Source organism: Erinaceus europaeus, chromosome 13 (assembly GCF_950295315.1).
Source record: "Erinaceus europaeus chromosome 13, mEriEur2.1, whole genome shotgun sequence".
Classification (NCBI taxonomy): domain Eukaryota; kingdom Metazoa; phylum Chordata; class Mammalia; order Eulipotyphla; family Erinaceidae; genus Erinaceus; species Erinaceus europaeus.
In genome coordinates this window covers 13,574,203-13,597,558 of record NC_080174.1, presented here as the reverse complement: position 1 = coordinate 13,597,558, position 23,356 = coordinate 13,574,203, and the positions used below count along the sequence as shown (strand labels likewise).

The following is a 23,356-nucleotide window of genomic DNA, read 5'->3' as shown; positions in this document are numbered from 1 at the left end:
GTGCTGACAACAAAAGAAACAACACACAGTGGGCTTAACTTCAAAGGGTAGAAGTTAGGGAGCCCTTCCTTATCCTTATCTTTATGTCCATCCCCAGGGTCACACTCCACAAAACCAGACTTCCTGCTCCTCCTGTCCTAGCCAGGTGGGACTAGCGTGGGTGCTTCTGTTGGGTATGTCCTCAGGCCCCTAGGGGATAGGCTGCCCTCTTGGTGGAGGAAGAGGTTGCAGTCCCTCTCCCTATCCTATCCCTAGAGAGGTGGTTGTGAAACTGTGAGCTGGGTGGCGAGGAGACTCAGAGGGTAGAGAGGTGATTATATTTTCCCCTAAAGCCAAAAGTGTCACCCAGTGTACGCTTGGCATGCTGGCCCTGTTTCCTCTCCCTGGTTAGCTTGACGGTGAGTTTTTGTGTGTGTGTGTGTGTGTGTGTGTGTGTGTGTGTGTGTGTGTTGGGGGTTGGTGTGGGGGGGGTTGGACAGGCACTAAAGCAGGGGAGGGAACTGGGCCCCCCCTGGTGACATGAACCTTCAGGGTGGTGGCCCCTCACGACTCTCCTCAAATTCCCCAAAGGACCCTGTTCACCTGAGCAGTGGATGTGGAAGTAAACTGTGGCTCTCAGCAGAGAGGAGAGGAGAAAGGAGGACATGAACTCCATCAGGCTCTCCGTTCTGCTCCTGATACCAGGAGACACCAAACCAGGCAGGAGGTGTGGACCTCTAGTCTGGATGCTGGGACTAGGGCACCAAACCCAGCCTTGGTTTCCAGGTCCTGATTCCACTGCAGGACAACCCTTGGGCAGCGCGGGCCTGAGATTTGGTGTGCAAAGGGAAGAAGGGGCACCCCAGAAGGTACTGGGTGCCTGTAGGAGCTTAGCTCCTCCTCAGTCCGCCTCTGCCTGGCCCTCTCAGCCTGAGTGGTGTCTGTAGGGTTTTAGTCCATTTCTGGACAAGAGACAGCTTGACAAGAAGTGACTTTACAAAGTCAATAGTAATAATAATAGTAATAAAAGTAATAATAATAATAATAGAGAATGGGAGAGGGAAAAGGGAGAAGACAGAGGGCTCAGAGAAAATTTCTGAAGTCCCCAGTCCACAGCACATCTTGGGGTTGGAGGGAGCCTGAGCCCCCATAACCTAGTGGTGGTGAGGAAGGGGGCAATCCTGCATATATGGGACCCCCAGCAAGCCCCCAGAATTCAGAGTACTCTCTGTGCTCACCCAGTCCCTTCCTAGTGTCCAGTGTCCCTTGCCCTCCACCTCTGAGCTCCCAGAGCCTTTTCCTGAGGGGACGCCTGACAGACACTCGGGCTCACTCTCCAGGCACAAAGGCGCCTCCCTGGCACAAAGTCTGGGGAAGGAAAGGGGAAGGGACATTCGCTCTTTCCCCCTTCCCCTATCCATCCCCAGACTTGAAGTCTAGACTTGATTCAGGGGTTGGCTTCTTCTTCTTCTAGTGTTTGCCCTTCTTCCGTAGCCAGTCAACAGCGTCAGGTTGAGCCTGATGTAAAGTTTCGAGACCTCCTTTGAATCTGGAGAGGTGGCAGTCGTTGACTATGTGGGTCATAGTCTGTCTGGAGCCGCAGGGGCAGTTCGGGTCGTCTCTGGCTCCCCAGCGATGCAACATAGCGGCGCACTGGCCATGGCCTGTTCGATAGCGATTGAGGAGGGCCCAATCATAACGTGCTAGGTCAAAGCCGGGTTGACGCTGGCAGGGGTCTGTGATGAGGTGTTTGTTCTTGACCTCAGCTGACTGCCAACTCTGTTTCCAGGAGACTGGAACAGAGAAGTTCAGTGTAGGCATAGGGGACCAGATTGGGTGACGAGACATCAAGCGTTGGACAGGGTGGGCGAAGATATCGGCGTAGATTGGCAGGTCCGGTCGAGGGGTTGGCTTAAGGGAAGTGACAGACTGGTTGATCAGTGGCTGCCGTCTATGTCACGTCACGGGGCGGGACAGGCCCGGCCCTCGGCTTCGGCTTCTGCTCCCGGGTGGGGGTTCATTCTCCGCCGGAATCTTGGAGGCAGATAACCCACAGCAGCGTATCTGCTCGTATCTGCTCGGCCCTCTTGCCTCGGCCCTGCTCGCCATGGCTCGGGGTACGGCCCCCCGCTTCCCGGCCGTCTTGATAATACTGCTTCTTTCGGGGAACTGTCTCCGGGCCGACCTGGGCGGTGAGTTTGGGCTCCCACCCGGCGCGGGGTGCTGGGTGTGCGCGTGGCCGGAGGTGAAGAAAGCCGGGGTGCGGGGTGGCTGCTGGAGCAGAATGGAGGGATCCAGACCCATCTCGCCCGGAGCCCTCCACCCCTCCCTTTCGCCCGCCGCTTCTGTCTGGGCGGCGCGCAGGGGCTGGTGCTTCGCTCTATTTTTAGTCTTGGAGAAAGTTTGCAAAGGGGGCGACTTTGCAGAAGAAGTAGTAACGGGGGACAGCTGGAGGGGCTGGGGGCAGCGGGGAGCTCGGCTGCAGCCCGGCCCTTTCCGGGATGGAGGGTGGGAGCCCGGCGCCGGCGTGCTGGGGCGCTGCTCGCCATCCAGCCGCCCACACAGCCCTCCGGCTCCCACTGGCTCAGTGCATCCTTGGCCGGCTAAGTAAGCCTAAGGAAAATGATTCTACCCTACTCCTTCCTCCCCAGCCCCGTGCAGCCTCCCAGTATTTAAGAACAGAACACTCTTTCTACAACCTAACCTACAGCCCGTAGTCAAATATTAAGACCACGACTTTTGCTGTCAATAAGGAAAGGGAAAACTTTGTGTTATCAGTAGTCAAACTAATATATTTTCCAAAGTCCGAAGATAGTTTTTCGGGTCAAGATTTTCATTCATTCATTCATTCATTCATTCATTCATTCATTCATTCATTCATTCATTCTTCCTTTCTTTCCTTCTTTTTTTTCCTCCTTTTTTTTTTTTTACAGCTTACTGTAGCATGGTGTGTGTGAGTGTGTGTGTGTGTGTGTGTGTGTGTGTGTGTGTGTGTGTGTGTAAAGAGGCGCAGTGAGAGAGAGCGCGAAAAGAGACCGAAGCATCCAAGTTTGCTTTAGTGCTGTGAGGGCGAGTGGGAACTAGGTGGCGCCAATGGCAAAACTGTGCAGCATCCAACTGAGCTTTTAATCCTGCCCTCAAGCTTGGTTTCTTTAAATTTCCCTTGGATGTACGTCTAAGCATCTCACTATTATCATCTCCAAAATTATCTGAATCCATCTCTCTCTCTCTCTCTTTAAAGGAAATAGGATCATTTCTGAAAAAAAAAAGCTATGGGTTGGTTTTGCTCATATGTACAATATAAAAAGTTATAAAACATGAATTCGTGAGGCCCGGAAGGTGGTGCACTAGGAAGGGTGTGCTTTAGGTGATCTTGTTACAATGCACAAAGACCTGGGTTCTAAACCCTTGGCCTCCATCCACAGAGGGCAGTTTTCACAAACTGCTACTCAGTGCTGAGTATTTTTAAAAAATAATTTTTATTTATAAAATGGAAACCCCGACAAACCATAGGATAGGAGGGGTACAAATTCACACAGTTTCCACCACCAGAACTCCATATCCCATCCCCTCCCCTGATAGCTTTCCTATTCTTTAACCCCCTGGGAGTATGGACCCAAGGTCATTGTGGGATGCAGAAGGTGGAAGGTCTGGCTTCTATAATTGATCCATACTCTGATTTTTTTCCCTCGTTCTCTCTCTATCCATTTCTTCTCATTTTTTGCCTCTAATAAATATGTAAATTTTCTTGAATTTTTCTTTATCAGGGGATTAAACAGTAAACAGTAAAATACAGTAGTTTGTATTCTCAGCTTTCCACATTAACAATTTAACCCCTTCTAGGTCCTCCTCTGCCATCATGCTCCATGAACCCTCCCCCCACCCCAAAGTCTTTTATTTTGGTGTAATAGACCAACTCCAGTCCAAGTTCTGCTGTGTTTTCTTATTTTCAACTTCCTTTTAAAATTATTACTAGTGATTCAATAATGATCAACAAGATTGTGGGATAAGAGGGGTACAATTCGCACCACCAGAGTGCCATATCCCATCCCCTCCATTGGAAGCTTCCCTATTCTTTATCCCTCTGGGAGTATGGACCAGAGATCTCTATGGGGTGCAGAAGGTGGGAGTTCTGGCTTCTCTTATTACTTCTCTGCTAGATATGGGCATTGACAGGTTGATCCATACCCCCAGCCTGTTTCTATCTTTCCCTAGTGGGTAGGGCTCTGAGGAGGTAGGGTCCCATGACACATTGGTGAGGTTGTCTGCCAAGGGAAGTCAGGCCGGCCTCGTGGTAGTATTTTTCAGCTTCTCTCTGTGAGTGAGATTATCCCATATTCATCTTTCTCTTTCTGACTTATCTTACTTCAGATGAGATGAAGAAAGTGAAATCATGATTTTTAATATCTGAGTAGTATTCCATTGCATATATATACCACAACTTTCTCAGCCATTAATCTGTTATTGGACATAAAATATTTAAAATAAAAATAAATACAAATGAGAGAGAGAGAGACAGAGAGAGAGAGAGAAACTGACTGTCATTAAACTTTTGTGAAAATGTCTTTACCTGCAGGGGGAAAGCTTCACCGAGTGGTGAAGCAGGGCTGCATGTGTCTGTCTCTCCCCCTCTTTGTCTCTCCATCCCCTCTCAATTTCTCTCTGTCTCTATCCAATAATAAATTAATACAATAAAAAGAGAGACAGGGAACTTGACTTAAATTTTTTTGTGAAAATGATGGTGGTTGCACAGGGTGGTTATACAGGTTGCACAGGTGGGATACAGAGCTGTGGTTGTGGGTACGACGTGGAACTATATCCCTGTACTCTGTGATCTTGGAAATCTTCATAAAATCAATGATAAAATCAGTAACTGGTCAATAATACCCTAAAATAGACTAGGAAAGTTGTTTCACTAGGATGGCTGGCAATTCTTATCTCTTAATACTTTGAATATATCATTCTACTTCATCCATCCTTCTATGGGTTGGGATTAAAAACTTCACGATTCCTCTGTATGTCAGTCTCGTCCTTTCTCTAAAAGCCTGTAAAGTATTTCCTTTGCTTTTGGGTACTTTTACTATAGTATGTCTTGGTGTGTGTCATTTGGATTGAGGGCCTTGGTTGCTGATTTAGCTTCCTGGATGTCTATGTCTGAATAGACATACCCAGAAATGTAAAAATTTCTGCTATGATTTTTTTAATCTTTTAATCTTTACTTATTTATTCTCTTTTGTTGCCCTTGTTGTTTTTTATTGTTGTAGTTATTATTGTTGTTGTTATTGATGTCGTTATTAGATAGGACAGAGAGAAATGGAGAGAGGAGGGGAAGACAGAGAGGGGGAGAGAAAGATAGACACCTGCAGACCTGCTTCACCGCCTGTGAAGTGACTCCCCTGCAGGTGGGGAGCTGGGGGCTCGAACCTGGATCCTTATGCCGGTCCTTGCGCTTGGCACCATGTGAGCTTAACCCACTGCACTACCACCCGACCACCGATTTCTTTGAATATGTTTTCTGCTCCTTACTGCCTTTCTTCTTCCTTGGGAATTCTAATAACACTCACATTTGTCTTTCTGATGGAGTCTTCTTTTTCATGGAGAAGTACTTCATTTTTCCTAAACCTTTTCTCTCCAAGATTTTTAAATCCACAGAGTATGGTGGTTGTCTTTTCTATCTCTGATATTCTCTCCTCTACCTGATATAGTTTTCTTCCTAGGCCTGATACCTGGGACTTCAGAGACTCAGGCATGAAGGTCTTTTCTGCACAGCCATTATGCTGTCTCCTCAGCCCATCTGCTGCTTTTTGATTCAGATTGAGACATACAGTAAGTGTGTGTGTGTGTGTTGGGAGTGAGAATGACACATAGAGAGAGGGAATAACTTAACAGCACCTGAGCTTCATCTGATACCATAGCATCTTCACATGGTGCTGGAGCTCCAACCTGTGTTGGAACACATGGGGAGGTAGGTGCCCTGCCCACTAAGCTGTTTCAAAATCTTGAGCTAACTAAATGCTTAGTGTGGGCTTGTAGGGATATGTGGTGTGCTTCCTCTCCCGGGCATGCCCATCCCCGACTCCCTGCAGTGGACTTGAGCAGGTGAAAGGGGAGGGACCAGTAAGGATCTTGTTGCTCTGCTAGTTCAGCCTCCCAGAGATTCTCTTGCTGTCACAGGATGGGCAAGGAAGATTCCCTCAGTCCTCTTCTTTCCATCCTGACTCCCTCCTGTGTTTCCCTCCTGCAGGCTCTCACTCTCTCTGCATAAACTTCACCATCACAGTCAGGAACAGTGCTGGATCACAGTGGTGTGAAGCTGTAGTTCAACTACTTGTACACCAAGAAGAAAAGCTGCCTTTGTTTAATTATACGTGTGAAAACCACAAGCGCCCTGACTCATGGCTCACACCTCTCAGTCATCTGTGGGCGAAGGTGGATATTGATACTCGGAGCATTTTCACTGAAACTCTGAGAGACCTGATGGAAGAGCTCAAAAAGAAAATACTTGATCTTCAGCAAGAAACTTCCACAAACAGTGGTAAGTGTGGAAGGCCCAGGACAGAGGGAGTGACTACAGGCCAGGAAACTGCTGTGACTATGCAGATGCTGGAACTTGGTCCCTCCCTGAAGAGACAGCAGCTAGGGTGGGCTTGGGGGACAGAGAAGGACAAGGTGGGGACAAGGGATTTGTGACAAGCAGAGACTGACCCTTCTGTGGGGCACAGGTCCCCTTTCCCTGCAGGGCAGCATTCAGTACCAGGTGGGAATCAATGGCAGCAAAGTGGTCCTGCCGCTCAGCTTCCAGGGAGAGGAAGTCGTCAAATTTGAGTGGACACATCAGGGGCTGAAAGTTCATTCTGCAAACAAATCTATGGAAGAGAAATGGAAGAAGTACAAAGAAGTGATTGAGTTATTCAAGAAGATTCCTGGAGAATTTAAGATGGTGATTGATAGCCTTTCAAAGTTCCTGAATAAAGTGCCTCAGACCACAGGTAACTGAGAAGAGGGGCAGGAAATGGCAGAACCGGAACTACACACAGATTCTCTCCCCCTCTCTCTGCGTGTGTGTGTGTGTGTGTGTGTGTGTGTGTGTGTGTGTGTGTGTGTGTGTGTGTTCTTCTTGGAGCAGAGAGGCCACCGTGTTCTAGCTCCTTCCTCTCTCTTCTCCCCTCCTGACAGCTCTTCTTCACATGTGCTCATTCACCCTGGGCCCTTTGTTGACTCTGAATATGAGGACACATTCTGTTCGCAGACCTTTCTTCCTTCTGTTCCTGTTCGGGGCATCACTTTTATTTTTCACCATCTTGCATCTTGAAAGGGGGGTTAATGGTTTACAGGACAGCTGATACATGGGTACAATTTCTCACCTTGGTCTGATATGTATGTGCAGAGCCCTCTCACCCCCCTACTTAGGTCCTTTGCTGCCATCATGCAGCAGGACCCCAGTGCCCTCTCCACCCCCTCCCTTCCCCACCTTCCCCAGAGTCCTTTGCTTTGGTGCAACTTAGCATCACTTTTCGTCTCTCCTGCTCAGTTTCTGGAAATCCTTCCATTGCACCTCAGATCTCATCTCCTGAGAGTTCTTATCTGTCACCATCCTCATGTGTCCTTTCCTGTTGTCGCAGCAGAAGTGACTGGTGGGCAGTGGACCTGTCCTCTCTCTAGCTGCACATGCTCCTTGGGCATAGGTCCTGTCTCCTGTCTCTGCTCTATCCAGGGCCTGTCGCAGCAGCTGCTACAAATGTGAGGGAGAGAGAATATGTTCATGTTTGGATTGTCCAGGCAGAAGAAGCTGAGCTGGATGGTTCTGATATCTGAGATTCAGACAAGGACTTTCACTCTTATGTTTTATTTTCAGAAGCACCAACCCTGACAGCAGGTGCAGTCACAGCACCAGCCAACACCACAGCCTCCTCACACGTGCACTGGTTCATCCCTATAGCCATCAGTGTATCCGTTCTTGTCGCCATAATCCTTCTTATTATCCGGCACCGCTGTGCTCATATACTTACAGGTATGGATGGGGTGGATTAAGCGGTGGGTGAGGGTAATGGTTGGGTGGAAAGAAGGGGAGGCTGAATTTTTTAGTCCTATTCTTCCCTGACTGTCATGGAAATGAGACCAGGTGAAGAGACATCTATATCCCAAGTTAGAAAATGGGTTTAGGGGTCCAGGTTTGGCTCTGGTCAGATTCCTATTTGGGTATTATGTAGCCATTTGGATATAATTTTTTTTCTTTGCTTCCTGTGTTATTGCTGGGGCTTGGTGCTAGCACTATGAATCTGCCGTTCCTGGCAGCTATTTTTAAAAATTTATTTATAAAATAAAAAAATATCAACAAGATCATAGGATAAGAGGGGCACAATTCCCACCACCACACTTCTGTATCCCATCCTCTCCCTTGAAAGCTTTCCTATTATTTATCCCTCTGGGAGTATGGACCCAGGATCATTATGGGCTGCATAAGGTGGAAGGTCTGGCTTCTATAATTGCTTCTCTGCTGAACATGGGTGCTGGCAGTTTGATCCATACTCCCAGCCTGTTTCTGTTTTTCCCTAGTGGGGCAGGGCTCCAGAGAGGTTCCAGGGTACATTGGTGAGGTTGTCTCTTGGCAGCTATTTTCTCCCATTTGATTGGATAGAACTGAGGGAAATGGAGAGAGGAGGGGATGACAGAGAGGGAGAAAGAAAGATAGACACCTGCAGACCTGCTTCACCGCCTGTGAAGTGTCGCCCCTGCAGGTGGGGAACATGGGGCTCGAACTGGGATCCTTGTGTGGGTCTTTGTGCTTAGCATTATGTGTGCTTAACCAGTGTGCCATCGCCCACCCCCAGATTCCTATTTGGAAAGAACCCTGTGTGGGTGGGGAGTAGACAGGTGCCACAGTGTTACAAGCGCCAGGTGAGAGCAGCATGGGGGCTCCCCTGTGTCAGGGGAAAGGGCCCCTTTCTATGGGTTCAGGGGAGAGGGTCAGGGTGAGCCAGGGAGAGTCTGGGGAGGCCTTGTAGACTCAGAGGCCTGGGCTCAGGGCTGCCTCCCACAGAGAGCTGTGTGGGTGGAGGAAGCTGAGGCAAAGGTCTCCAGTAGGAGACAGAAGGGCCAGAGCACCCTGGGGCCCTGGGGGTCCTGACTCTGTCCTGGTGTCATCTGGCAGCAGCCTTCTGAGACCCCAGGTGCTGAGCCAGCTGTGAGGCCCCTGCCTTGGGCAGAGGTGACCTGGGAGACAGGTGGGCTGAGCTGCTGCTGGCTTTGAATGCTAATGACTGAGCTGGACCCAGGTGGATGGGGTGCAGGGACAGTCACCCTCAGAGCCTGAGCGCTGCTACAGGGGCAAGAAGCTGAGACTGAGGGAAGAAGGGGCCTTGCGAGCAGTGCTCCCCAAGATTAGAGGAACCAGGAGCCAGACCCCTCTCTTAGGACGATGCTCCAGTGGGCACTTCAGAGTCAGGACATCAGTGGAATGAACAGGAGAGTCCTTGTATCTTGAGTCCTGAGCCCTCTTTAGTAAGACCTGGGGTGGGGTGGGGGGGTCTGAAAACAGAGGTGGGCAGAGAGCAGGGCCCAGGGTGGGGTGGGGGAAATATATGACTCTCAATGAGGGGAGCTTTGAGATGGGGGTGAGTAGGGAGGGGCAGCATCTCGAGTACTAACCCAGGATTTCTTGAGCCACTGGGACCAACATATACTTCTCTTCTGATGGCAGAGATGCTGCAGAAAGTGAGAAGATCCTTTTCAAGGGCTATGCTTCCGACTTGCTCCAGGTCTGTCTCCAGCTGTTCTACTGAGCTACAGGCTCGTCAGTTGGCCCAGGCAACACCTTCTTCTGCAGGACTGGGTCATGGCCCAGCAGATGCAGGGTCACGCCTCCTTCATCTTCCCTCTACTCACAATGATACTTAAACTTGCATCTTTAGTTTTAGGCATTGAATTTGAATATGTGTTTATAAATTACTGAGGTTTTTGTAAGCAATTCTCTCCCACATCATGGAGTAAATAAAATCATGGCTTTGCTTCTATGGAATCAGAACTAAGGATCCATTTTAAACTCTGTTGAGAAGCTCATCTGTGGAGCCTTATCCTGATGACTGGATTCAAATAACCATTGGGGTGTGAATCCATGAAGATGCTCTGATCTCCCCAGCACACTCTACCTGGGCAGTGACCTTGCTATGACCCCTGAACTCCCCCTTCAGTGAGAACTTGGTCTTCACAGTACAAAGGACACTCTTCTGAAAGTTCTTTAGTCCTCTGATGACAAATGATCAGTGTCAAGAATCTAGAAAGTGCATCTAGGGGGCTGTGTGGCAGCGCAGTGGGTTAAACACACACAATGCAAATCGCAAAGACCAGCACAAGGATTCTGGTTCCAGCGAGCCCTTTGCTCTGCATCTGCTGGTGGGGGGTTCACTTTGCAAGCAGTGAAGCAGGTCTGCAGGAGTCTATCTCTCTCCCTATCTTCCCCTCCTCTCTCAATTTCTCCCTGTCCTGTCCAACAACAACAACAGCAGCAGCAACAACAACAGCGGTAATAACAACAATAACAGCAACAACAAAAACAACGGAAAAAAGATGGCCAGGAGCAGTGGATTCTTACTGCAGGCACCGACTCCCAGAGATAAACATAGAAGCAAAAAAAAAAAAAAAAGTGTCTCTATAAATATTCTAGACCATGGCATCTTTATTTAGCCACTACTTTTTTTTTCATTACTTAATTATTTACTTAAGAAAGGAGAGATGAACAAAACCGTAGGATAAGAGGGGTACAACTCCACACAATTCCCGCCACCCAATCTCCATATCCCACCCCCTCCCCTGATAGCTTTCCCATTCTCTATCCCTCTGGGAGTATGGACCCAGGGTCGTTGTGGGTTGCAGAAGGTGGAAGGTCTGGCTTCTGTAATTGCTTCCCCGCTGAACATGGACGTTGACTGGTCGATTTGTACTCCTAGTCTGCCTCTCTCTTTCCCTAGTAAGGTGGGTCTCTGGAGAAACGGAGCTCCAGGACACATTGGTGGGGTTGTCTGTCCAGGGAAGTCTGGTTGGCATCCTGCTGGCCTCTGGAACCCGGTGGCTGAAAAGAGAATTAACATACAAAGCCAAAGAAACTGCTGAACAATTATAGCCACTACTTTTATACCAAATGATTTGCCCCATTTACGTGTGCAATGTGATGACTTTTAGTCAATTTTTAAAAACTTTTCAGTAATTCCAATAATAATAATACAGCTTTAGAGTGAGCCTTGGTGTCTGGGATGTTTCTACACTCCACAACGGCAGGCACTGCCAAGCTTTTTATTCACAACGTCTCAGGCCTTAGCAAACAGTGGGTGCTCAACAGTATTTATGGAGTGAATGGATTGGGGGGTTTCTCTCAACTTTTCATTAGGAGTACTTAGCCATCATCAGTCCTTAACTGCTGTATATAAATGCCAGCATTATTCAGTCACAGGTCCACATAACCTGACTGGAAATTTTTGGCACTTTAAAAATATATACATTTATTGATGAGAAAGAGAAACAAGAAGACCCGAGTATCACTGGCACGTGCAGTGCCAGAGACCCAACTCAGGACGTCGAGCATGTAAGTCCTGTGCTCTCCCAGGAACCACCTCCCTGTCCACTAGAAACAATTTGGATTCCCAGATTAATGGACTAATTTGTGGGAAATTGACAGTCTGTAATACTGTGTCTTCCTAGCTAGAAACCTGATATATCTTTAGAGTCATTTAAGCTGTCTTTTATTTTGGCTAATAATGATTTATAACTTTTCTCTGCCTTTTATTTTGGCTAATAATGATTTGTAACTTTTCTCTTTTTAAAAAAGATGTATTTACTGACTAGGAGAAGTCCTGCACTCTACTCATTCAACCTTCTCTCCAGTCACAGGTCTGGCATTGCTTTAAAAAAAATTTTTTTTAAATTTATTTATAAAAAGGAAACGTTGAGTTCTCACCGGAGCTGCAGCGAGGAAGCCCTTGCGTTCGCCGGCGGCTCGGCGGGAGTCTGAGGGTAAAACTACACCCCAGGTGGACGCGGCCGACCCAGCGCCATGGGCAAAGGAGACCCCAACAAGCCGCGGGGCAAGATGTCCTCGTACGCCTTCTTCGTGCAGATGTGCCGGGAGGAGCACAAAAAGAAACACCCCGACTCCTCCGTCAACTTTGCTGAGTTCTCCAAGAAGTGTTCGGAGAGATGGAAGACCGTGTCTGCAAAGGAAAAGTCAAAGTTTGAAGATATGGCAAAAAGTGACAAGGCTCGCTATGACAGGGAGATGAAAAATTATGTCCCAGGAGTCAGGCTGTAGCGCAGCGGGTTAAGCTCAGGTGGCGCAAAGCACAAGGACCGGCAGAAGGATCCCGGTTCGAACCCCTGGCTCCCCACCTGCAGGGGAGTCGCTTCACAGGCGGTTGAAGCAGGTCTGCAGGTGTCTATCCTTCTCTCCTCCTCTCTGTCTTCCCCTCCTCTCTCCATTTCTCTCTGTCCTATCCAACAAGGACAACAACAATAATAACTACAACAATAAGACAACAAGGGCAACAAAAGGGAATAAATAAATAAAATAAATATTAAAAAAAAAGAAAAATTATATCCCTCCTAAAGGTGATAAGAAAGGAAAGAAAAAGGATCCCAATGCTCCTAAAAGGCCTCCATCTGCTTTCTTCCTGTTTTGCTCTGAACATCACCCAAAGATCAAAAGCGAACACCCTGGCCTATCCATTGGGGATACTGCAAAGAAATTAGGTGAAATGTGGTCTGAACAGTCAGCTAAGGATAAACAGCCATATGAGCAGAAAGCAGCTAAACTAAAGGAAAAATGTGAAAAGGATATTGCTTCATACCGTGCCAAGGGCAAAAGTGAAGCAGGAAAGAAGGGCCCTGGCAGGCCAATAGGCTCAAAGAAGAATGAGCCAGATGATGATGAGGAGGAAGAAGATGAAGATGAAGGAGAGGAGGAAGATGAAGAATAGATGGCTATCCTGTGTTGATGTGTGGAGTGTGCGTGTGTGTGCTCAGGCAATTGTTTTGCTAAGAATGTGAATTCAAGTGCAGCTCAATATTAGCTTCAGTATAAAAACTGTACAGATTTTTGTATAGCTGTTAAGATTCTTTGTAGAGGAAATACTTTTTTTTTTTTTTTAAATGCAGGTTGTAGCATTTTGAGGGGCTACTACATTTAGATTCTAAAGCTTCTGATGTTGAGTGTTTCTAAATATTTAATGGTTTCTTTAATTTCTTGACTTGTGTATGTTACCACAGCAAACTTGTAAGAATTAGTATCAATAGTAAATTTTGGGTTTTTTAGAATGTTGCATTTTAAAAAAATTTTGTAATAGAATTATGTATATTTAAAAAAAAAAGGACACATTGAGTGAAGCATAGGATAAGAGGGGTACAAATTCACACAATTCCCACCACCAGAACTCTGTATCCCATCCCCTCCCCTGATAGCTTTCCTATTCCTTAACCCTCTGGGAGTATGGAAAGGTACAATTCCACACAATTCCCACCACCAGAGTTCTGTATCCCATTTCCAAATATGCTTTTCTCTTTTCTTTTCTTGCCTCCAGGGTTATTGCTGGGGCTCAGTGCCTGCACCACGAATCCACTGCCCCTGGAGGCTATTTTTCCCCCTTTTGTTGCCCTTGTTTTTTTAAAAATTTATTAATTAATTATTTATTTATTACCTTTTGTTGCCCTTGTTGTTTTATTGTTGTAGTTATTATTGTTGTTGTTGGATAGGACAGAGAGAAATGCAGAGAGGAGGGGGAAGACAGAGAGAAGGAGAGAAAGATAGACACCTGCAGATCTGCTTCACCGCTTGTGAAGCAACTCTCCTGCAGGTGGGGAGCCAGGGCTTGAACCGGGATCCTTACTCCGGTCCTTGTGCTTTGCACCACCTGCGCTTAACCCACTGCGCTACAGCCCGACTCCCTTGTTTTTGTTTTTTTAACGGTTTTTGTGTTTATTATTGTTGTTGTTATTGATGGCGTTGTTGTTGGATAGAACAGAGAGAAATGGAGGGAGGAGGGGAAAACAGAGTGGGGAAGAGAAATATAGACACCTGCAGACCTGCTTCACCGCTTGTGAAGTGATCCCCCCCCACAGGTGGGGAGCCAGGGACTTGAACTGAGATCCTTACTCGGGTCCTTGCGTTTTGCACCATGTGCACTTAACCAGCTGCGCTACCGCCGGACTCCCCCAAATGTGCATTTCTTTTATAATTTTTATGTTAAGCCAACTTTATACATGTGGTCAATTAATATCCCCTCTTTTCTCACTGATGAATAGTACTTTCTGCAGTGGTGAGAAGGACATGCTCTGTCCAGGAGGGTAGTGGCCTCACATAAACAGAGAGCCAGCATCTGCACGGTGGCTGGTGACTGAGGACAGGGGCTTCAGGCTGCCCGTCACGTGGTCTCATTCTTCATCAGTCATGTGGCTGGCGGCTGCTGTGCTGCTCAGAGTTTTCACCTGGTTGTTGCTGGGGTTTGCTGTGCTCTGCCTTGAAAGATGTTCTTCAGGAGATGTGGTAAAGAGCTCGAGACTATTCCTTTCTTTGGGAAAACTAAAAAAGCAATAGAAGCTGAGCTTACACCACAGTGCAGTGACAAAGCTGAGTGATGGCTGGAGCAGGCACTGTCCCAGGCTTTCTGCTCTGAGCTCCTCCCCATGAGCAGTAGCAGGACCAAGTCACTAACCAAACACCTTGCAAATCCATGGTGTGGGGAAAAAGACCAAACACTCACTTTTCTTTGTTCTTGGCAAGCACACCTGTCCCCCCTGTTTCAGACCGAAGTTTGAGATGTTTTTCTTTTTTATTTACTAATCAATTTTATTGAAGTAGTCATAGCATTAAATTTACCAAGTTTAGGCACACAGATCCCTATTTTTTGCTTGGGGCTATCCTGAAGGTTGTAATCTGAACTTTTTTCCATAGAGAGATGGTCCCTGTATTTTAATTTTTGTTTGCTCCCCGTATTTCAGACTTCACTGAGATGGAATGGACTTGTCACACTAAGGAAGGTAGACATCTTAAATTACATTTGAGCCATTGAAAACCATGTGCAAAATGGCTTTCCCTTAACATTCACTAGTAGCTCCATCCTGTTATAATCACCATTTCCTTCTTTGTGGTCGTCATTGAATATATACTAATCCGAGCCTTTAATATGCTTATGGTATTACTGACATTAGTCATTGTGGTTTATTTTGGATGCCAGTACAGGTCCATCTGGTAACTGGAATTTTGTATCTTTTTTTTTTTTTTGTAGCCAGGGTTATCTCTGGGGCTCAGTCCCTGAATTATAAATCCAGTGCTCTTGGAGGCCATTTTATTTTTTTATTTCCATTATTGTTGTTGGATAGGACAGAGCAATTGAGAGAGAAGGGGAAGACAGAGGAGGGGGAGAGAAACATAGACACTTGCAGACCTGCTTCACCGCTTGTGAAGCGACTCCCCTGCAGGTGGGGAGCCAGGGGTTTGAGCCTGGATTCTGGTGCTGGTCCCTGAGCTTTTGTGCTATGTTCACTTAACCGGTGCACCACTGCCTGGCCCCCTGGAATTTTGTGTCTTTCAATGACATGTCTTCATCCTCCACTTCACTCACTGGTACCTGCCATTCCACACTTTATTTATTTTTTTTTACTAGAGCACTGGTCAGCTATGGCTTATGGTGGTATGGGGAATTGAACCTGTGATTTTTGTTGCCTCAGGCATGAGAGTCTCTTTACTTAACCATTATGCTATCTACCACCACCCACCATTCTACTCTTTCAAGTCCACATATGCATAAGATCAGTGACCACTTTAAAGCTCTTCAGTGACTTAAAACCACCCACATTCTCCCTCTTACTGTGTGGGGTGAGAAGTGTGTGGGAGTCTCTGGGGTGCTGTCAGCTGAGTGCCTGCAGGACCCCTTTGGGGAGCTCCGCTTCCTGGCCTCTCTCAGGATCTGGAGTCCACACCTCCTGTACCTCAAACTTAAGAGAAATGGCTCCATTTTCAGAGTCTTCAAGTCAGGCTGAGTCCTTCAAGGTCAGCTGATCAGCACTCTGAACTCCTGCAGCTGGGAATCCTCTCTGTTCTGCAATCTAAGGTACTGGCTGCAGGGACTAAATCCTCAGCTTTGCTGGCCTGCCACTGTTTGACCCACCTTACCTAACATATCATTAATTTCTTAATACACATTTTCTTTTTTTCTTTATTGGGGGATTAATGTTTTACATTCGACAGTAAATACAATACTTTTTTCTTTCACATTCACGACGTTTAATGAACCTTCCCCGTGGCTTCAAGCCACCAGGACACAGGCTCCGCCAATACTTTTGATCTTCTCCTCGCTCTTCTGCTGAAGAATTTGGCCTTCACGATGATAGGCTGCTTGGGGAGTTTATCCTTGCCTAGGACTTTGTAGTAGCCCGACCGCACCACGTCGATGATGGGGGCGGCCCCGGCCGATGATGGGGGCGGCCCCGGCCGGGTTCTTGGCCACGTTGACGCTCCTCTGCTCGCTGACCAGGGTCCACAGCTTGTCCAGGCTGAGGGTCGGGCAGAAGCTCTGGTTCCGCTTCAGGTGGTAACTGCGCATGCAGACCTTCCCGAAGAAGACGGGGTGGCTGCAGGGTGGGTGCCCGTCACAGCCCGCCCAGCCGCCCCCGCAGGCGCCCGCCCGCCTGTCCCTGGCCTGGAGACCGGCCCGGCCACGGGGCCACGGCCTGCGGATACGGCCAGCGGCTGCTCTCGGAGGATTCCAGCACGACCGGGCAATGCCATGCCCGGGCGAGACTCCAGCCTCGGCAATACAATACTTTATACATGCATAACAGTTCTCAGTTTTCCACATAACACTACAACCCCTTACTTTCTAACTGCTTAGTGAACTCAGCTTGAAATTCTTCTTTCAAACTTTGTAGCTTCTTATCAAATTCTGTTCTGAGTTCCTCTTTTGTGTGTCTTAATTCCAAAGTAAAATGCTTTTTCAACTCCTGCTTAGATTCTTGGAGAATTCTCATGATGAGCTTTCTATAGTCTGTCTCTGATTATGTCTCTGTGTCTGGGATGTTTTGTTTTTCCTGTCTTTTACTTCTATCTGCTTGTAGTGGCACATTTTTGCTTATTTCTTTGTTCACACATTTATGGAGCTTGCTATTGTTGGCCAGCAGGTGGTGCTGTTGTGATCTCTAGGCTTCTCTTATTGTATGATCCATGCCGGTGGGTTTGTGGTAGTTTGTGTTTTGGGCTGTCTTGTGATCATGAAAGCTTTGTTTTTTGTTGAGTCCTTGCCTTAAATTCAAAAGGCTAAGAGAACCCCAGTCAAAGATTGGGAGGTTTAACTTCGCTTTTCTTCTGGTGCTAGTAACTCCACTCTCTGTCCAAAATGGCCCTGCTCTGCCCTGTGGCCGCCCACCTGGAGCTCTGTCTGGTTGGACTGTGTTAACCTTTAAACCTGTGCCCCTTTTTACCCCAATCGCAGGGGAGCACCCACCTGAGCTGTAGATCTTTCAAGCTGTAAATCATGGGTCCAATTTGGTCTCCTTTGATGTATTTAATTGTTGTCTTGGGGAGAGTGCCGATCTGCAAGTGCCTCCTTCCTAATCACTTTTAAACCAATTCGAGCAGACTTTCAAAGAAAGTGAAACCATATTTATCAAAGCTTCAGTGTCCTTACAGACAGCTGCCAAACCTAGTATCTGTGCTCAGCTCTGATCTGAATAGATCTCTCTAAAGTTTATCACCCAGACAACCAACCGCTTATTCCTTAAATACCTTCCTATTTGGCTTTTGATATGTTTCCTCTTCTGGTTTTCTCTTACCCACTGGCAGCTCCTTCCTGGTTCTCTTTGTCAGGTTCTCTTCCTTTTCTGAATGCTTACATTTTTGTGAGCTATGGAGATCACAAGGTTCCTCAATTACACTTAAAATCCTCTTCAAAGTAATTCCATCCAATTTCACATTCAACTGAGGCGTTGTCATTTATAGCTCTAAACCCATAGGAGCTCTCTGCCTTGAGTTCTAGCCTAATGTGGCCATATCTTAGTTTGATACCTCCTGGGTATTTAAAATTCATATATATATATACATATACACAAAATAGAGCCGATAATCTCCCTCATACAAAACAATCCACTGCCCGTCCGTCTCTTTCACCTCAGTAAATAGTGCCGTCACTCATCTAGTTGACCCATCTCATATCCCATATTCAGCCCTTCATCAGTGCTTGTTGACTGTATCTGACATTCTGTATCTGACCACTTTCCCCACCTATTGCTGCCCTTGTCCAAGTCACCATGATTCTCCCCAACTGTTTCTGCAAATGTCTCCTACCTGTCCAACACATATTTATGAGAGGTTACAAGCACTCACCCCAAGGCTAAACAATGGAGCTATTATTTCTGAGACTGTGGTTTGAGCTTAGCCAAGTTAACCATACACACATCAGAGCTCACTGAAGGAACAGAACAGAGCCTGGAGTCTCCAGACTGTGTGAGTTACACTCAGTCAGAACACAGTCAGAAAGCCATACAAACAAGAAACCTCTCACTGGTGTCTATTTGGCTGCCTGTGGCTCTGGGTTCTGACATCCTTGCCAGCACCCCTCCTCCCCCCAGGCAACAAGCACTGCCCTCCCCTGTTCAGGTGCATGCTAGAGGCTGCCCCTCCTGTCCCTGAGGTCACCTGGTGACACCAGGTCATTTCTTCCTCTCCTACTAGGGTCCAAAGACCATGGAACCAGAGAGAGAGTTAGACTGTTCTCATTCAAGGTACTAAGAGAATGCACAGATTTTTAGGAAATGAACTTTTGCATGAGTTGAAATAGGCATACTTAAACCATAAATGTAATTTTGAAAGTTCAGTCGGTGTTGGTGGCTTTCAATTTCATCCTGAAGCATCTGGAGGGAGATCCCCCTGGGTCCCAGTGGCCCTGAATCATCACTGGCGTTGGGTGGAGAGGAGCCCTTGACTGAGGCACCAGAGCTAAGTAGTTTGGGTTTGGGGTTGGGGGGAGGTGGGAGAGTTCCCAGAAAGGAGATTCCATTTTCTGACACTTGGGAAGACAGCACCCCCAGAGCAGTGAGCTGCGATTTATTTTCCTGGGACAGGAAATGGGACTGGGAGTGGGGGAGATTAGGACTCTGGAGGGTCCACAGCTTCACAGCTGGTACCCAGTGCTAGTGTTGGTTAGTTTTCCATCTGGACATCGATGAAAGGACACATAAAATGACAATAGAGATGATAGCTTTCCATTTCACACAAGAGTCTGGAAGCCGCCCAGGACTCTGATGTATCACTGTGGCAACAAGGGTTCAGAGCAGGTCTTGGTCCGTTGGTCCACCATCTTCATCTTGGATATTACTTCACTTTCCAAGATGGCTCCCCGAGGCCCTGCTGTCTTGTCAATAGTCCACAAGGACCGGCATAAGGATCCTGGTTCGAACCCTGGCTCCCCACCTGCAGGGGAGTCACTTCACAGGCGGTGAAGCAGGTCTGCAGGTGTCTGTCTTTCTCTCCCTCTCTCTGTCTTCCCCTCCTCTCCCCATTTCTCTCTGTCCTATCTAACAATGGCGACATCAATAACAACAACAATAATAACTACAGCAACAATAAAAACCAAGAAGAGCAACAAAAGGGAAAATAAATAAATATAAAAAATAAAAATAAATACATAAACATAAAAAAGACAACATAGGAAGTTGAACGCATCCAGTACTGCTAAGCTGTACCCCATGGGCTTATTTTATTGGACACTTAGATAAAGAGAGACAAAGGGACGTGGCTGTGGTACACCGGTTAAGCACACATAGTACCTAAGCCTAAGGACCCTTGCAAGGATCTGGGTTTGAGCCTCTGCTCCCCACCTGCAGCAGGGATGTTCACAAGCAGTGAAGCAGGTCTTCAGGTGTCTTTCTCCTTTCCTCTCTATCTCCCCCTCCTCTCTCAATTTCTCTCTGTTCTATTGAATAAAATGGAAAGAAAGAAAAAAAAAAAAAGGAAAAATGGCCACCAGGAGCAGTGGTGTCATAGTGTTGGCACTGAGCTGCAGAGACTGAAGACAGAGAGAGAGAGAGGAAACACACCACCACATCTCACTGCCATGAACCCCCACCAGCTCTTGTCTTCACACTGTGCATTGTGTCTGCTTAGGCTCTCAATCCTGGAAGACATGCTCAACCACTCAGCTCCCTGGGGAGCTGTTTAATCTGGGTGCAGGGAGCAGAGAGTAAGAGGGAACCAGAAGTCAAGATTTTAGTTTTACTTCCTTGTGTGGGAGGAACTGTAAACTGAGGTGCTTCAGACTCAGCGCTCTGGGAGCTGAAGTGAAGGAGGCAGCTTCGTAGCCCTGAGGAGTGTGTCTGGATTGTGCCCCTTGGGGTCAGGGTCTTCTGCTCATAGTGACCTACTTCCAGATGCCACGAGGCTCTCTAGTGCTTGTGAAGTTGGGTGAGGGCTCCCTCTCAGAGAGCTGGAGCCAGATGTGTTCTGAAAAGTGGTTTTTGTCTGAGGTAGAAATGCCCCTAAAGGAGTCAGTGAACCTTTTTACAACTGGGTTATCCTAAACCAAAAATGTCAGTAGTGAGCTGCAGTGGTGCCTTACAAACTCTTAGCTTAGGGTTCCATGGCTTCCCGGCTTGCTGATCTGTTGCTGATTTTCCCTTTTACCCTTCCTACTTCCTTCTCTCTCTTTCTCCTTCTTCCTTCCTTCCTTTCTCTCTCCTTCCTTTTTTACCCTTTCTTAGTCTCTCTCTCACTTTATCATGCTGGGCTGACCTTTTCAGATATAAAGAAACAAAGATAGAGAAAGAAAGAAAGGAAGAGATACACCACCTCATCATAGACTTCCTATTGTGGTTGTGGTTAGGGGTGAATTGATTGCAAAGCAGATGTGCTCCCCCAGGCAAACTGCCTTACTACCCCCACTAAGCTCTCTCTAATTGGATATTCTTTTCACAAAATATTTATTTATTTGTGAGCAAGAGAAACATTCTGACAAATGAGTATGCCGGTGATCAAACCTGAGGCCTCTCCCATATGAGACACAAGCTCTACCCTCTACCTGCTGATCTACCTGACCTTCGCCCTAAAAGGGTAATGACATGTTTCTGTGTAGACACTATCCCCTCTTCCTGTAGTGGGAGGAAGTTGTGTGCAGTGTGGCCAGACTCCTGCACTTCTCCACAGAGGGGGAAGGGGAAGGGGAGCTGAGGGAGGACAGCGCATCTCCACAGCAGTGTGTCCTCAGTCCTTCTTTGATTCACTGAGTCCTCCAGTAGAGTTCTGTGCCCCACACCCACCCCATCCCTGTAACCACCATATTTCTCACAAAGTGTTGAATTAACTTGGAGGTTTGTGGTGCTAAGCATAGCTCTCTTTGATGTTAGGAACTGGGCAAGAGCTTTCATTGGTTGAGGGTGTGGTGTGGTGACTTATATCATGGGGAAATATGAAACTGAAAGTCTTACAAATCAATGCTTTCCCTAACCATAAAATTAAAAAAAAAGATTTCATTTGTGCGTCTTTCATACTGACAGTCCGTGCCTTCAACCCCTTGTCAGTTCTCTTGAGTCTTTCTTGCCCCCCTCTACTGAGTCTTGAAATCTGTAAGTAACAACGTGCATTAACCTTCATCTCTGATGATCAGGACTCGGCTCCAGGCAGGTGGAGGAAGAGGCCTGGACACTTCCCTTTTCAATGTAGTACTCGGTTCCCTTCCTTTTCTTTTCTTTTCTTTCTTTCTTTCTTTCATTTATTTATTTATTTATTCCCTTTTGTTGCCCTTGTTGTAGTTATTATTGTTGTTGTCGTTGTTGGATAGGACAGAGAGAAATGGAGAGAGAGGGAGGGGAAGACAGAGAGGAGGAGAGAAAGACAGACACCTGCAGACCTGCTTCACCGCCTGTGAAGCGACTCCCCTGCAGGTGGGGAGCCGGGGTTCGAACCAGGATCCTTATGCCGGTGCTTGTGCTTTGCGCCACCTGCGCTTAGCCCGCTGCGCTACAGCCCGACTCCCCGGTTCCCTTCCTTTTCAATGCACTACTCAGTTCCCTTTCTTTTGCAGCACTCGCTCACTGCTTCTTGTAAAATGCATGAAGCTTTTCTGAAAACATCCTCTCTGTGGTCTCTCCTGACACTCAGTGTCAATGTCCTCTCAGCTCCCAACTGCCAATGTTCAAAGTCACTGCCAGTCCTGGTGCATGATGGACTCAGAAGAGAAACAAGTCTATGTGCCGGACTCTGGCTGGATTGTCCTGGGCCTCCCCCTGCCTGGTGTCTCCTGAATGAGGCACTTCCTCTCAACCCCTCCTTCTTCATCTTCAGTTTGCCAAAAGCAAAGTTAAGACTTGCCAAAGCAGGACCAGGGAGCATCTCAGCCTATCAGAGCACAGAACCTGCATGTCTGAGGTCTCAAAGGCCACACTTTCAACCCCAGGAACCACTTTGTGCCCAAGCTGAGCAGTGCTGTGGTTTCTCTCTCACAATCAATCAGTTAATTTGTCAGTCAGTCAATCTCTTTTTATTTGATATTTTACATTAAAAATTGTTTTTCTTTATTTATTGGATAGAGACAGCCAGAAATCAAGAGGGTGATAGAGAGGGAGAGAGACAGAGAGACACCTGCAGCACTACTTCACCACTCACAAAGCTTTCCCCCTGCAGGTGGGTACTAAGGGCTTGAACCTGGGTCCTTGCACATTGTAATATGTGCGCTCAAGCAGGTGCGCCACCACCTGGCCCCAGTTAATCTCTTTTTAAAGACTTGCCCAAGCAGGCATGTGTCACGGGCACAGCAAGCTCTCTCCTTTCTCACGTGCTGGTTCTCCCTGTGTTCTAAGGCCCGTGAGACTCAGTGGGAGACTCTTTCTCTTGTGCAGAATGTTGAGGAGACACAGGTTTCTCCTCAGCTCTAGCTCAGCCTATCCCTGGTTGCCCGGCCTCTAGTCTTGCTCAGCTGTGGACACTCGCACTTTCCCCTGCCCTGCTCACCTCTCAGCCCCTCCGCAGGAGACTCAAGTTGCAGAGAGAAGCGGCTGAATCAGCAAGCCCAGCTGAGCAGGAGGCCCAGCCACCTCCCCACTCCCACTGTGGAGACTCAGGCTCTAACCCTGTCCCTCTGTCTTCCTTCCTGCTCCCCAATCCCCTTACACTGGGAATGAGCCCAAGCCCCACTTTCCTGGGTAGGATAGCAAGTCCCTCTCAGTTCTCTTCACCAGAAGTTAAGACTTAGCCCTGTGCCTGAAGCTCTGGGGATGGGCCTCAGTTGAATGAAGACACATAATTTGGCCAGAAAAAAAAAAAAGCTCATCTGAGTAGTGCACCTGCCCCCCCCCCCACACACACACCCACCCAGGTTAGCATCTGTCCACTAGAGGATATTCTGTACAG

At 47.5% G+C, this 23,356-nt stretch overlaps 2 protein-coding genes, 1 non-coding gene and 1 pseudogene across 4 annotated transcripts; 2 read left to right on the top strand and 2 right to left on the bottom strand.

Moving 5' to 3' along the window:
• The first annotated feature begins 1,977 nt into the window (after window positions 1-1,977).
• Window positions 1,978-9,997, top strand: LOC132542679 (UL16-binding protein 1-like). 2 transcript variants are annotated; one of them, XM_060205350.1, is made up of 6 exons: window positions 1,978-2,171; window positions 5,697-5,805; window positions 6,224-6,514; window positions 6,702-6,968; window positions 7,835-7,990; window positions 9,680-9,997. In XM_060205350.1, the coding sequence occupies exons 2-6, from the start codon at window positions 5,754-5,756 to the stop codon at window positions 9,874-9,876; spliced, it is 963 nt and encodes a 320-aa protein (XP_060061333.1). In that variant the 5' UTR covers window positions 1,978-2,171; window positions 5,697-5,753; the 3' UTR covers window positions 9,877-9,997. The 2 variants fall into 2 exon arrangements, with proteins under 2 accessions (XP_060061333.1, XP_060061332.1); XM_060205349.1 differs by lacking the exon at window positions 5,697-5,805.
• A 1,932-nt stretch (window positions 9,998-11,929) lies between these two features.
• Window positions 11,930-13,108, top strand: LOC103107201 (high mobility group protein B2-like). Its single transcript, XM_007515957.3, has 2 exons — window positions 11,930-12,259; window positions 12,555-13,108. Exons 1-2 carry the CDS (start codon window positions 12,026-12,028, stop codon window positions 12,942-12,944), a joined length of 624 nt encoding a protein of 207 aa, XP_007516019.1. The 5' UTR covers window positions 11,930-12,025; the 3' UTR covers window positions 12,945-13,108.
• A 3,160-nt stretch (window positions 13,109-16,268) lies between these two features.
• Window positions 16,269-18,045, bottom strand: LOC103107664 (large ribosomal subunit protein uL15-like; annotated as a pseudogene).
• On the bottom strand, window positions 16,649-16,775 carry LOC132532438 (small nucleolar RNA SNORA3/SNORA45 family). Its single transcript, XR_009544505.1, has one exon. It is a non-coding gene; the product is annotated as a small nucleolar RNA SNORA3/SNORA45 family (small nucleolar RNA).
• Window positions 18,046-23,356: the final 5,311 nt, after the last annotated feature.